General features: G+C 34.6%; 1 protein-coding gene across 1 annotated transcript in view; it reads left to right on the top strand.

The window, feature by feature from the left end:
- si:dkey-246i14.3 (ephrin A4) overlaps positions 1-16,350 on the top strand; it is a 97,474-nt gene that overhangs the window by 45,876 nt on the left and 35,248 nt on the right. Inside the window, exon 2 of the mRNA XM_056475922.1 lies at positions 11,431-11,726. Within this exon, the coding sequence (XP_056331897.1) occupies positions 11,431-11,726 (296 nt within the window). The remainder of the gene's footprint in view (positions 1-11,430; positions 11,727-16,350) is intronic.

Raw genomic sequence — 16,350 nt, forward strand, 5'->3', positions numbered from 1 at the left:
TCATCTCCGCCATACTGTAAAAGAGATGCATGCAGAGACTGGAAGATTAGCTACATTTAATTATTGGTGTCTGAATTATAGTTACTGTAGGTCGACTATTATAACTAGTGTGTAATACTGGCTGACAAGTTCAGCATCGCAATTCACTTGTTCAAAATTATGTGATTTGGTTTTGATAACCTTTATAATGTTTTCTGTTCTGCAAATCACTTGATTAATTAAAAGCTGGTTTTATCATTAAATGGTCTTATTTTGTATGTGATTAAACTGTCTTGTTCAGGCTTGTTGAACACTGTTTTACAGTATACATTTTGTTCTTTTTTACTCTTTTACCGCTTAGTTTTTAATATATTTGAATGCTATTAGACTCACCATTTATTGATTTTTTTTTTTTATTCTGTTTATTATATTATAAATGTTGTTGCTGAATTAAATAAAAAAAATAATTAATAATACCTGAACAAATAGTCTATGCAAGAGCATTTTATTTTTATTATTTTTAATATAATTTTATATTTCCCATTCACAAAATTAAAAAAGAAATGTGTATATACTGGAGGTTTTAAGTGGTGAGATCAAACTGACCTCAGTGAGCAAAGTTGTTATCAGATTTTAGGTTAATAAGAGGGTTAAAACCTCTAAGTTCTAGTTAAAATCTTTGCTGAAAATGGCCTTTTGTTTCTTAAAGGGATAATTCAGCCAAAAAAGAAAATGTGCTATTGATTTACTCACCCTGATGCCTTCCAAGATGTTAGGTGAATTTTTTATTCACTTGGACATTTAAAGAATATTTTTTATGCTGAATGTGTAGCCCTTAGTAATTTTATATTATCCAAGTCAACAGCTTATGGTACGTTTAGAGTAAAAGAATCATACAATGACAAAAAACAAATCAATACATGACGCATCAATACACTGACTACGTTTACATGGACATCAATCTGAATAAGACAATAACATGATTAAGGTGTTTACATGAACTGCTTTTTGGATGTTCCTTTCATGATCCTGTTTTGCATGTTATATCATGTTATAGTTTGATTAACATCGTCACCACGCTTTCCACGTTTCCTCAGAAATTTCATGTAATTGCGGGTGTTTAATTCAAAATTTTTCGACTTCAACTTCAGTTTCACTTTCATTCAGCAACGTTTCATTCAGCCCGCATGACAAACTGAGGTATTGGATGTGAGTTTGAAGTAAGGACTGGTGGAGGAGTGTTGTTTTAATGGAATTTGATACCGCACACCAAATGAAAAGAAAAAACCTCTGCATTTCACGATGCAGCTGTCTGCAGTCCTTTACTGACGCGATAGGTGCAGAAAATGGTGTCAAACAGCCGTGTTTGTTTGGAATATCCTGTTGCAAAATGCAGCGAAAAGTCTTACATGATGGCGATCACGACGTTTACATGTCTGTACTGCACTTCAATAATGCGACTAAAATCAGCATACTCCACGTTTTAATTCCATTCTTGTTTAGTTTGATTATGACTTTAGTCTGATTAAGGTCATCAAAAATCAGTTTACATGATAGACTCTTAATCAGAGTATTGTCTTATTCGTATTAAAATCAGAATATTGGTGTCCATGTAAACATACTCACTGAAAATTTTCACATTGTTAATCCAAATACAGTTTCGAGTTGGGCTTAATTTAATTTATATCTGCAGTAAACTTTTTTATGCCATTACAACAGCATAGAAGCTGGCATGGCATTAAACAAATAAACATCAATACATTGAGATCATGAAGCACAGTAAGTATGCATGTAAGAAACTGAACATTATTTACAGCATTATTATCTCTTTATCAGCAATCCTAAATATTGTCAGGTCTGCAAATGACTCATTCTTTTTAATCTTTGATGAATTTGTTAGTAAATTAACAGAAAATGTTAAATTCATGGCCGAGTTGTCTCTTGAAGTTTGTACTTTCATAAATGTAAAAAAAGCTCTGCTTCATCTGAAAGTATATTTAACAGACTATAAATGTGTATTATGTGTGTTGAAATTTTGCACAAGTGAATTACCCCCGCACGTCTTTTTCTCTTTTTTTTTCTAGTCGAGTAGAATTATTTAAAGAAAGAAAGAAAACAAAAACAAAATAATTGTACTTCGACTTAGCCAAGTTATAATAAAAGCCCATATTGATAGCAGTGAGCTCCACCTTTAGCAAATATCTAATTTCCATAGTCAATCTCTAATGCAATTGAACATGAAAACTGATCCTAAAGTGAGATTGTAAATGTATTATCCTGTGAAAAACAAGGGGAAAGGTTAAACAAACTCCATTTATTCTGCTCCAGCGTTCATTTATTCAACTGTGACACTGCAAGCGTTCACAACATGAGATGGTGTTCCCTTCTGATGGGCCTGATTGATGAAAATTACATTTGCTTGACAGCTAATTAGCAACTTATGGATGTCTCACCACTGGCCGAGCTTGCAGTATTAGAAAATATGACATTTGCTGTCAGATCTTGGATGGACTGCAGCATGATCACTTGATGAAGAGCTGATCTTTATTTTCATTGCAAATCACTGGTAATTAGGGGTAAGCGACATCTTATCATTTGCAATATATTGGAAAAATTTCATTATAAGAATTACTGTGATTTAATAATGATTAAACCTACCATTTTAAATTGCTTTGGTCAGGACTGTACAGCATAATAAAATCGGTGCACTACAAAATCTAAATATACTGTAGTACGTGTGCATTCAAGTTTGATCAAGTTTAATGACATACTTTTCCTCTAAATTGACTTTTCGTTTTAAATAATTCTTTAATTAAAGAATGAAGGAGAAGTTATACTATATAAACAGGACAGTAATCAGTAAATAGAAATGATACGTCAATTAGAATTTCCCTGCACAGTTTAGATTCTACCCAACTTCAACACACCTATAGGTTTCAAACAATCCTGAAGGACTCAATTAGTTTGATCAGGTGTGTTTACAGTAATTAAAGTTGGAACTAAACTGTGCAGAGCTGTGGCCCTCCAGGAACTGAGTTTGACACATGTGCCCTAAAGGGACATGGTGGTGGAAAATGCAAAGTGTGAGTGGAAAGAGAAATATTTGACATATTTAGCATTCTCTCTCAAAGTTTTAGCATACCAAAGAAAGCTTTGCATTTGTTTTGCATCGAAAAACTTTTGTGTTTCCTCGCAAATATGTTTGCTTTCCCTTGCAAGAAGTATTTGTTTTCTTAGAAGTATTTGCATTCCCTTGTAAATTTATTAGCATTCCCTTGCAAATTCTGATCGGACAAACACTTTCTGTTCTTTTTGCGTCTTGCAGTAGTTGAGAAAGCTCTGTGCATTCACTAAGAAACAGTTCATAGAATTTTTAAAGCATTAGGAAAGTGCTGGCCTATTAAAATAAAAAAAAAATCTGTAAATATTTTGTTGCAAAAATATTTTTATTCTATTTTTTTTCCACCCAAACTTTTTCTCATGAATGGCCAAAACTATACTTGATTGAGGGCTGTAGGCCGAAGGTAAATATAGCAACTTGTACTACCTTAAAGTTGCCATGGGTACTTTCCTAATTGATTTGCTAATATTTAAATATAACTACTAAACATTGCTTTGTAATAACTAATGCAGTATCATTTGAAACAGTTTACAGTGACCCTATTACAGTAAATACAACCTCAAGCACCCTCAGTGGCGAGCATTGTACAAGTCACCATTAACTAAAAGACTTGGGCAGTTAATGCTTTTATTTCAGTTTTAAATCCTGACATTGGTCACCACTGCCCGAAACCTTTTCCACAAAAAATATATATATTAATGGGTTTAAATGTGTTCAGAGGAAATGTTTAAAATGTCATCAACTTAATTTTTTATTAGGACAAGGTAAAATGGCAGTATATAGTACCAGAAAGCAAAAAATTTAAGGGAATGTGAGTCACAACTTGTTGGCAGTTTTTTATATATATATATATATATATATATATATATATATATATATATATATATATATATATATATATATATATATATATATATATATATATATATATATATATATATATATATATATATATATATATATTCTGTTAAATCAAGAATTCTTGTTAATTAATTTTTATTTTTTTTTAAATATGGATGATCTTCCTCCCTTTGACTTGATGTGGTGTTATGGCAGTGCTCTGTGGGAGCTTTATGAAAACTAGTTGGTTTTTGCTCCCATTTTGGGTTAGTTTTTTTTTTTCTTTTTCTCCTTTTTGTGAGTTAATTGTTTAAATAACGTATTAATACATTATAATAAAGTGTTGATAAAATTTGTAAAAAATTACAGTAAAAACAAAAACAATCCGATTTATAACTTTAATACAGAATACACAAGTCAAGTTTTGCATTGATTTGTGACAGTATTCACATTTTAAAATTTCACATTCATTTAATATTCAATTGAAATATTTCATTTTAGTTAGCTTTTTTTGTAGCTCAACGATAAATTATGTTCGAAATATCGATCTCTATTAGAGGCATTCGCCCCAACGCTCCCCATCATTCTCCCTCTCCTCTCAGAATGGATGGTGTGTCAAGTAGGCATGGGACAATAAGCGTTTTTAAGGTTTACTGTGGTTTGGAAAAGTCAAGATTTTAAAACTGTCAAAATTTTCTGTAATACCGTTCCTGTAAGGTATGTGTACGATTTTTTTATTTACATTTTTTCTTTTTCGTTTTTTAGGACAACAGTATCTCCAGCAGGAAAAAAAAAACATTTAAAAGGAATATTTTAGAGCACAATACCATGAAACCGTGATATTTTTATCCAAGGTTATCATACCGTCAGAATCTTATACCGGCCCATGCCTAGCATCAAGTCAGAGGTTACCATGGGCCAACTTTGGGCATCCGTTGGCCCTAGTTTGGGCATCTCTGATTTAGAAACTCCTTAGTATGGCTTGAAGAATACAGATAAAGCATATATTGCCATAGTATTGTTTTCTCATCTACAGTGACAGATTTTTTTTTACTTCTAATAATAATAATAATAATAACTTGCATTTATATAGCGCTTTTATGGACGCTCAAATCGCTTTACACATATTTGGGGGGGATCTCCTCATCCACCACCAGTGTGCAGCATCCACCTAGATGACACGATGGCAACCATATTGCGCCAGACTGCACACCAGCTGATTGGTGGAGAGGAGACCGAGTGATGAAACCAATTATGATATGGGGATGTTTAGATGGCCATGATGGACAGAGGCCAGGATGCCGGGGTTAAACCATATTCTTTTTTTCGAAGGACATCCTGGGATTTTTAACAAGAGAGTCAGGTTTAAAGTCTCATCCAAAAGACAGCACTCACTGAGCAGGATAGAGTCCGCATCAATATACTGGGGCGTTAGGATCCACACAGACCACAGGTTGAGTCACCCCTGCTGGCCTCACTGACACCACTTCCGGCAGCAACCTAGCTTTCCCATGTGATCTCCTATCCATGGGATGGACCAGGCACAGCCCTGCTTAGCTTCAGTGGGCGACCATATGAGAGTTGCAGGGAGCTACAGAGACTTCTGTATATGCGGTCTTTATGCCCTCTAGCTTCCAGTATGAATGGCAAGTTGTTATGTTAATCCTGTGCTACCAACACTCTATTTTTTGGTTTAAAATATAATTTATATTTGGATTGGATAATATTTTTTCTATAAAGATGATACTTTATTACCTCAGTGGATACATATGAATTATCGTCATTGACATTATCAAAATTACAGAAAATATCATGAAAAAGTCCTCATCTCATCCATCTGTGATCTCAGCTCTTGTGTTTTCTGGCTGTGAGTTTTCACCACAGATTTGAAGGTAATTTCTTAACTAGGCCAGAGATTATGGGTCAGGTACCTAGTTTACTCTCTAACTTTTTTTTCTGTTTCTCCATCTGTTTGGTTCCCTCGCTCTTTCTGTCTCTGGACTGGAGTCATTCATTAGCCTTTTTCCGTCGTCTCTCCGTCCACCCACTTGACCCAGGATAACCCTCCTCCTCCTCTTCTTTCCTCCCCTTCTCTCCTCCTCAGACTTCCTCCGGCTCCTTCGCTCTGTCGCTTCTCCACAAAAGAGTCCCGGTGACAGACCTGGACCGGCCGGCTCGCTCTCACATCCTGTCTTTTCTTCTCCTTCGTGGCCTCCTCTCATCCAGCGCTCGCTTTGGTTCTCTGGCACGTTTGCGGCGAAGAAAGACCAATTAAAATCCATCTTGTCTTCTTGCTGTCTCCCACCAAACTCTCTCTAGGGCCACTAATTAAAAGTGAGCCCTTTCTTTACCTCCCTCCATGTGTCTGTCTCTCCGCTCTCTAACCCTTCTCGTTCTCTCTCTCTGTTCACCTCTCCTCTGTCTCGCTTCATCTGCACTGCTCCTGTGCTCTGCTTCTCACCTGCTTTTCCACAGTCTGGAGTTCATCAGCACTTCTTAAGTACCTGTGAACTTTCTTTCTTCTGTACGTTCTTTATTTTTGGATGCATTTTACTTTACTTTACTTTACTTTACTTTACTTTACTTTACTTTACTTTACTTTACTTTACTTATGCACTTACATATCAGCCGATTTGAATGTTATCACTCGATTGAATGGGCATTATCAGTGGTTATCCGCTGATAGATATGGGCCAGTAGGCTCAGAAGTGGGCTCAGAAGGCTGTTATCATCCATTCACATGGTTAATCAGCTATAGATCACATACGGTTGCGATTGGAAGTTAACAAAATTTTTTGTCAAATTTTACATTAATTGTATTTTCTTAACGTCTACCCCAACCTTAAACCCAACCGTCACAGTAATGTAAAAACAGATCTGGATCTGGAGTCTTCTCTATTAGTATAACTGATTAACCATGTGGATGGATAATAACAGCCTTCTGAGCCTACTGGCCCATATCAATCAGCGGATAACCACTGATAACCCCCATTCAATTAAGTGATAACCAGTGTTGTGCAAGTTACTTCCAAACTGTAATACATTACAGATTACTTATTACTGTGATTTAAAAGTAATCCCTTACCTTACAATATTACTGTCTCAAAATTGTAATATGTTACATTACTCTTATATTACTTTTTAGTTACTTTCACCAAAACAACTACAGAATTAGAACTTAACATTATAAAATGACTAAATGTACTGCAGAGCATTTTACATCCAGTAGAAAGCGATATGATGTAGCAGAATGACGGTGACCTATCCAGGTTACTAACAATATAGTATATATTTGGCAACGTGAAGACTCAAGACAATGCAAGAAAGGATAAGAGCCAGAATCACAAATGATCAAAGTCTGTTGAAAGTATGGTAAAGGTAAAGTGATTATCTGGCAATATCTGTGAATAGCTTGGCTATTTTCATATTAGACACAACAGGCCTATATGTAAACTCCAATGCCATGACGAGATGCATTTTTTTCTTAATCTTGCCATTATTCTATTCACTTTAAATTCAGCTTCACAACACAAAACTGTCATGCACAAAGTGAGCATGATGAACATAGCTTTCTCAATATAATGCTCGTGCACCGATTTCCTCTGTGGACAAAACTGCTTGTGAGCTCTCAAATATACGCTGCTCGCGTGCAAATTTTCTCATGCTCTCTCAAATATGCACTGCTCACGCACAAAATTTCTTGTGCGCTCACAGTACACTACTCGCTCAGTGAGATTATATGCAGACTCACAATTTGTGTCTTGTGTTCCCTCTTCCTTTCATGCTTTTTGATATAATTTATATTTGTACACTATTTATTAACAATAACCAAAATACTAAAATAGACTTACATATAAAATTTTTAATCTAATCCACTATAACCTTTTTTGTTGTTTGTTATATGATGAAATATTTCCAATTTCAAACACTTAAGACACAGAGAAAAGTTGAATGCAAAGAATACATTTTTAAAAAACATTTATTAAACATCCAAAAGGTGCACCATACTAATCAAATAAAACAACATTTAAACAAAAATATAACGAATGCAAGCAGAAATGTAACCGATAAAAATAGGGGAAAACTTGATGAGGTATTATAGCCTACTGAACTATTCACTCCTCAAATAAATCTCACTATCAATCCCATTTTATCATGGCAACTAAAATAAATTGAACAGGTCTCTGTTGTCTTCCACATTGCTGATGAGATTGTGGAGGACATTTTCCCTGTCATGTACAGTGTTTTGAAAAGTTCTACAGTAAAGTACTTCAATTAATCAGTTGTGCTAATACTAGTTTCTATGGTAACACAAGCGTAATATAAACAAATTACCCAGTGCTGTAGTTTTTTTTTACAATATAGGGTATACTATACTACAATTCACCACACTTTACTGTAGTAAAACTACACTTTGTATTTCATTTTATCAGTTCACTATTCCTAATACTACAGTATGCTGAAGCATTCATTAACAAATTGTAAATAATACTAGTCTAAAACATAGGCAGTATATCTAACACTCAAAAACACAAGTATTTATTATAGAATTTATCATAACCTTTTAGTGTTTCATGTATTGCTAATAAATACCGTAGCAATATATAAACCATATCAACATTCTTGGGATAACCAATTGAACAGGAGGATCTCTGGAGAGCAAAAGCACGAAAAGAAGAGGAAACATGAGGCACAAAATGTGAGTCTGCATCATCTGACGGAGCCAGAGCAGATCAATCGCACGTGAGCAGCCGTGTTTTGAGTGCGTGCGACTGCGAAAAAAAAAATTGCGGTCGAGTTGTCCACGAACAGAGAATTACATGAATGCGCTCTTGTAAAACTGCGCTTACGACTGTTGTCAGTGAAATAACGCCATATGCACATACGTCCATCTCGCGAATGTACTGTCTTCTGCTCATCTATTTTGCCGCTCTTCCGCTGCACGTCAGGGCTTGACCTTACTGTGAACCGGGCTGAGCCAATAGCCTCGGACCTCGAGCTCAGAGGCTGAAATCATTCCGCGTTCAAAGTAAAAAAGTTCCAATAGCCAGAGGGATATTAATGACAACACGCGCATATATTCACTAACCACGAACAGAAAATAGAACTTACTTGCGGTATTTTTTATTTGGTAATGTCTTGCGGGCGAAAAGTTTGTTGTAACGCACGCGTTACTGAACATGTACCGAGTAAAATATTACTGAAAATGTATAAGTAATGCCTTACACTACTGCGTTACTGGAAAATGTAATACATTACTGTAATACATTACTTTTGTAACGCATTACTCCCAACACTGGTGATAACATTTGAAGCTTTCGAACTTACAGTACTTGCTTATTAACTTAACTTTACTTTACTTTCTCTGCATTTGTTCACACTTTTTTACTCTTTCATTTGTATTTTACCCTATATTCTTTTTTGTTCGTGAGCCTGTTGTTCTTTCTTTTTCTTTGTGTATCTTTCTTTTCTTTTTCAGTTGTTTCATTTTTCTGTCTTTTATTCACACTCGTCTCTTGTTTTTCTTTTCCTAAAGTCCTTCATTTGTTTTTTTCATTTGATCTATTTCCTTTTGTTTTATCACAATAAATTGTTCCTTGTCTTTTTGATCACTCTTTTTGCTCTTTCATTTGTATCTTACTTTTACACTTACTTACTTTTTCTTTCTTTTTTGTTCATGAGCCTGATGTTCTTTCTTTCTCTTTATGTATCTTTCTTCTTTTTTCAGTTGTTTCATTTTTCTGTGTTTTGCTCACACTTTTGTCTCTTGTTTTTTATGTTTTTCTTACATAAGGTCCTTCATTTGTTCCTTTTGTTTGCTTTCATTTGTCTCTTTCTTTCTTTCTTTCTTTCTTTCTTTCCTTCCTTCCTTCCTTCCTTCCTTTCTTTATTTATTTTGTATGCCTGTTTTTTCCAATTCTTCCTTTCATTATCTCCTCCATTTGTTTTTTTTATTTGCTTATTGGCCTTCTATCTTGTTAGTTTTTCTTACTTTCTTTCTGTCTTTCTTTCTTTCTTTCTTTCTCTCATTTGTACTTTTTCTGCCTATACTGTAAAAAAATCCTGCTTGCCTTAAATTTGTAAGCTGAATCAAATTAACCTTATGAGTCCATTGAACTTATATTATGTTAAACTGACTTAAAACAGCTTGCATAACTTATAAAATAAAGTTAGAACATGATTAACTTAGTTTAATAAGTTACAATGACCTAAAAACATGTGCTGCCAGGACTAACTGATCATATCATAGTGTACTTTCATTTGCTTGTTTGCTATATTCTTCATTCTTTTAATTTGATTTTCCTCATTTTGTCCTTTTGTACCTCTATAAATTGTTCCTTGTCTTTTTGTTCACACTTTTTTGCTCTTTCATTTGTATATTACCCTTTTTATTTACTTTTTCCCTTTCTTCTTTGTTAATGAGTCTGTTGTTCTTTCTTTTTCTTTGTATCTTTCTTTTTTCTTTTTCAGTTGTTTATTTTTTTGTTACATTCATACTTTTGTCTCTTGTTTTTTGAACTTTTCCTTCATTTGTTTCTTTGCTTTCATTTAGCCTTTTCTTTCTTTCTTTCTTTCTTTCTTTCTTTCTTTCTTTCTTTCTTTCTTTCTTTCTTTCTTTCTTTCTTTCTTTCTTTCTTTCTTTCTTTCTTTCTTTCTTTCTTTCTTTCTTTCTTTCTTTTTGTATGTTTGTTTTTTCCAATTCTTCCTTTCATATGCTCCTCCATTTGTTCTTTTCATTTGCTTATTAGCCTTCTATTTTTTGTTTTTCTTTCTTTCTTTCTTTCTTTCAAATCTTTTTATTTTCATCTCCCTACTGTCTTTCTTTTCTCCCTCTCTTTTTATTGACGGCATCTTGTACACGCTTCCTTTTCAAGTCAGCCGTGTGTAAACAAACGGGAGTGTGAATTTATTTACCAAGCCACTAAGGGCCATTCTATGCTAATTTCTCCCCTATTAGTGCAACTTGACTTTTGACTTTGTGTGTGTGGAAGGAGAAGAATGAAACTCTCCCTAATTAGCATGAAGCTGTTATTGAGAGCCATGGTCCGTATCTAGAGCTGCGCGAGTCTTTTGACCTTACTCAAATCCTCCGGGCTTCTCTTTTCCTTTTCAGCAGCACTGTGCAGTGTCACACGGGTAACATAAAACCTGCTTAATTTAGCTTGGCTAACTTTAATCGTAATTTTACAGTCACACACAGTCGCCGCATCCTGCGACGTGTATGTGTTGCCAGGTACTAACTAATCCTCTGTCATGTCCAAGCATTTGTTTCTCAGCTGTGACTGATCGCTAACTCTTAATATTATTCCACAGCGCGGCCAAGTGAACGCCAGCAAACGTGATTCAGTGCTGACGCATCTGAAATCTGCTCTGTGCACTTGGAAAAATGCCATTTTTAATGATTGTGGCCATGAATTTCTCTCATGATAGAAATACACCCTCTCATATACCTTTCTCTCTCTCTCTCTCTCTCTCTCTGTTGCTCCCAGGTTAACCGGAGATGATTACTCTGTCCAGGTCAATCTGAGTGATTATCTGGATATACTGTGTCCTCACTACCCCGCCGACCACCCGTCCGGCGCTTCAGTGGAGACTCTGGCTCTGTATCTAGTGGCGGAGGGCCAGTTTAGGGGCTGCGTAGACACTAAAGAGGCCATTAAGAGATGGGAGTGCAACCAGCCGTTTGCTCCCTTCGGCCCTGTCAGGTTCTCTGAAAAGATCCAGCGCTTCACACCCTTCTCTCTGGGCTTTGAGTTCCTGCCCGGACACCATTACTACTATAGCTGTAAGTGTGTGGGAGAACATACACAGACATGTGAACTGCTGACAGGTGTGTGGTATTCAGTGTTGGGGAAGCTGCTCTCAAACTGGAGCTTAATGAGCTGCAATGTTTGTAAGTTAAAGAAGTTTTAGCTGAAGTCAAACTAGTGCAATTGTGAGATCAAAGACACAATATTTAGATTTCTCAAATAGGCTGTCGAAAGGCAAACTGCTAAATTGAAAAAGAAATAGGTTATATGCGGAAATATGCGGAAGGATTTTTAATATATCAGAAACCTGGGTCAAGAGCTTACGGTGAGCTCGATGCCATTACAAAATCAACGCATTTAAGGTCTGTTTTCTTCAAAAATCTGTGATCTCCACTGGCTGAGTGATATCCGAAATAAAGTGGGTCTCAAATTGTACAAGAAGCACTGCATTTTCCCCGCCATGTCTTTATAATATGAACACTTATTTTACCCCTGTATATTCAATGGAGCTTCTGCACTAGCCTGCTAATCCTGACGTACACGTGCGTGTAAACATATTTTTATCTCATTTTACACTAAATGAACACTGAAGTCTATTTAACTGATTATATTTTAACTACAATGCTGTAAAAGGAACAGTATAAAATGGAAAAAAGTCACATTAATATATGTTTCTTCATTAAACCAGATAAAAAACCATTGAGATCGAGATCTCATCTATAAGGGTGACCTAGCCAAGAGGTCCGCAACACACGACTAGAAAATTAAGATAATATAAAAATACAGTTTAGTTGTTCAGCTATACCATATGTAATTTGTTTTATTTAATTTAAGTTCTATGTAAGTTAAGTTAATAGTATGACTTGAACTATCAACCCATTCTTGAACATAATTTACGTGAATCATTTGACTTTTAATACATTTTAATTATTAGATGTTAGGATACTATATATAAATTGAATTGCAACCTTTGTTTCTTGTGAAATGTTCATAGATAATAAAAAATAAGATGTGTGTTATACCTGTAGATAGCAGTAATGCACTATTTTAGTATTTAGTAGAAGACTGCACTGCTTCAGTCTGTGATTCACAAAATTGTATCTGTGTCTACATCTCTGTTTGCTGGGAAAAGTAGTTGCTAGTTTAAGCAACGATTTTTAAAAGTTGCCGAGCTACTGTCAAGCTGCGGAAAAATGTAGTCGTGTTCATATAATTCATAGCTATCTGCTCCCTAACACTGCCGATAATTTTTTTCTTTTTTTATATATCTATAATTCACTTTTTTTTTTTTTGAGTGTGTTTGTCTGTTGGTGGTGACAAGTCCCTGAAACACATAAAAATGTAAATTCTTCAAACCCCTGAGAACTTTGTTCATCTTCTGAAAACAGGTTAGATGAAATCTGACAGCTCCCTTATCCTCCACAGACAGAAATGGTCTCGACTTATTCAAACTCCAAAAAAAATACCAAAAACATGCTCAAATCAGAATGTTATCAAGCTATGAAAATACTTTTGTGCACACATAGAAAAAAAGACTTTATTCAACAGTTTCTTCTCCTCCGTGTCAGTATTTAGTGTGTAAATGTTCATGAGAACTGTGCACTGATGTATAACCCTGATGCCCACACATGACTTCTTGTAAGGACAGAGGTGTCACATGAATATATTGAAATAAGTTAATTTAATTTAATGAGTAAAAATGTTTATCTGTTTGTTTATTTGTTTTAATTTGAGTTTTATGCATTCATTTATTTCTCATATTCTTCCTGTGTAATATCTTTTGCTTTTTTGTTTATGATTTAAGTTAGTTACTTTATATTGTTTCTTTAAGCACACAAGAGAACCGCAGGTACCTCCAAACTTTCTATTAGCTTGAGTGCACACAAAGAATGACAAATAATAGGAGTTTAATCCGTTATTTTCCATGATTGATGTACAGTATGTGAACACAATACATGTATAGCATATCATTTATTTGTTTCATATGATTTTGGAACCTATTTATTTGTGTGTTAAGGACCCCCTCTAAGTTTCAAAGTGGTGTGTGTATTATTTTTAGGGCCGGGTTTTGGTTTGTGTTTTTTTATTTATTTATTTTTTATTTTTTGGTAGGGTACCTTGTAACGTCTGCGCCCCAAAAACTTTATTTTCATTTAATTATTGTTTAATAAAAAAGAAATATGACCAAGTGGTTATTTTTATTAGCAATCTTCAATAGAAGAATCCTCACACTTCCTTTGTTTGAAAAAAGTACAAGCGCATCCGGGATAAAACATCAGACATGTGACACATGAGTGAGTGCCCTATATTGACAATAAGAAGAAACTGTTGCAGCCATTACTTTTTAAGTAAAGTCAGCAACCTTACTACCTATGGAGGATGAGGGAGCTCTCAGATTTGATCTAAAATATCTTAATCTGTGTTGAAAAGACAAACAAAGGTTCAACGGTTTGGAATGACATGAGAATGAACTAACCCCTTAAGAAGTAATTAATCAAATTATATCATTGATTTGTTTCATTGGTAATAAAGCCAGAGATGGTATTTATGAAAGGATACTTGAATCACTGACTTAACTGATTCATTCAAAACAACAAATTCATTAAGGAACAAAACAGTAGACTGTTGCTGAATGCGCAAATGTTCTGCTACTGTGTGAGAGACAATATTGTGTCTAAAACCGAACCTACCGAACTCAATTAATAACTATGCTCCAGTGCTAATATTCTGAAAAGCAGCACTCTTGATTGTGAGATATTACTTTACTAGCATGTCTTCTAAATATAATGATCAAAATATAGGGATTTATTTATTTACTTATGTATTATGCTTTGATAAAATAAATTATAGGGTCATTCAATCTGCATTCTAATAGGCTTCGTCATGCATTGAATTCCTTCAGACTCTCAAGACTTGTTTTTGTTTGTGAGATGAGTAATGTCAGTAATGTCTTATTTTAATAGGCTTGCTTACTGTTACAACAGCAATTAAAATATGATAGCAAATGATAAATGTTGCACACCCCAAATGTGAAGGCATAGACTTGAACAGACTTACATAGGCTAAATCCAACTTAAAGTAGCCGAAATTGTGGAACGTAATAAACATCTATTTTGATTAAGTATCTTCATTATTGAGCCGGTGCTGGTCTGTGTTTATCTACTTTTTCTTTTCTTTTAGTGTTATATGAATATTTATGAGGGTGCGTGTATGCAAAATTTTAGCCTTTGGCTCCACCCTCAACTTCTACATGAAGTCTAAAGATGAAGGAAAGATGGTGTGTGGCTATACATGGCATTTTTTCCTGTACAGATTTGGGCAGGCCAAAGCTCTTCAATTCTATCCTCTTATTTCTGAGGTGTTTCTAAGACCCCTGGGATAGTATAATCCTACATTAAGCACTGAGTAATACTAATTAACAGCATGTACTACTTACCATAGGCTTAGGAATATGTTTATTTCAGGGTTATAGCCTGCAATTATGCCTCATTTACTGTTATCGCTACACTAAAAAATAAAATCCTGGTTGCCTTAAATTTTTAAGCTGAATCAAATAAACCTTATGAGTCCTTTGAACTTATATTATGTTAAACTGGCTTAACTGCTTCCATAACTTATAAAGTTAAGTTAGAACATGATTAACTTAAGTTACAATGAACTAAAAACATATGCTGTCAGGACTAATTGGTTATATAATATTTTACTGTGTACAATATAACAAGCATACAGTAAAATGAATGGTTAACAAATAGTTCTTATAACACATATTCAAAAGAAACTTAAAGTAATATATGAATATTTTTTCTTTACTTTACTTTTTTTTATTGTCCACGAGTAGAAATGTATCTTTGGCTTCACCCCACAACCACATCAGCGTTCACATTACACATATCACAGAAAAAAACAGCCAACACATATACATTCAATGTCATAACATAAATCACATTAAAAACTCTATTAAACTCTATGCATGCTTAAAACCCAGTATTTAAAATTCTAATGGCAGTCAGCACAAAAGATGTTTGATTCACAGTTTCTTTACTTGAGGTTTCCTAAAACGTGTTTTTGCGGGCAATAGCGGAAATCTTATATTGTAAAATATATAAAATAATGACATGAACTTTCCGTTTAATTCTCATGAAATACATGTCATTTGGTTGTCTTTGTGCTTTACTTACAATTGCATTGGCAATTTTTAATACTCAACATTTTTTTAGAGTTTTTGCTTTTCCTTAATTGGCAACAGTCCACACCATACATCTATGTTAAAACTCACAACACTTTCAACCAAATTCTTGTATACCATCTCTAGAATATCTTGACTTGACTTGAATTGTTGTAACCTCCTAATGAGATATAATCGCTCGCATTGTTTTTTTTTCTTTTGTTGTGTTTTCTTTGCCAATGTCAATCCACTATCAAAAAATGTTCCTAATTCATTCACTCATTCATTTTCTTTTTGGCTTAGTCCCTTTATTTATCAGGGATCGCCACAGCGGAATGAGCCGCCAACTTATCCAGCAGATGTTTTACGCAGTGATAGATGATAGACGATGCCATCATCCTTCGCTGATGGTCGATAGACATCATGATGCTGAGCCGGCATCGCAATCCTCTGCCCCACTCCCATCGCAGCAGCAACCCACTTGCAAAAAATAC

Source organism: Danio aesculapii, chromosome 16 (assembly GCF_903798145.1).
Source record: "Danio aesculapii chromosome 16, fDanAes4.1, whole genome shotgun sequence".
In the NCBI taxonomy this organism is placed as follows: domain Eukaryota; kingdom Metazoa; phylum Chordata; class Actinopteri; order Cypriniformes; family Danionidae; genus Danio; species Danio aesculapii.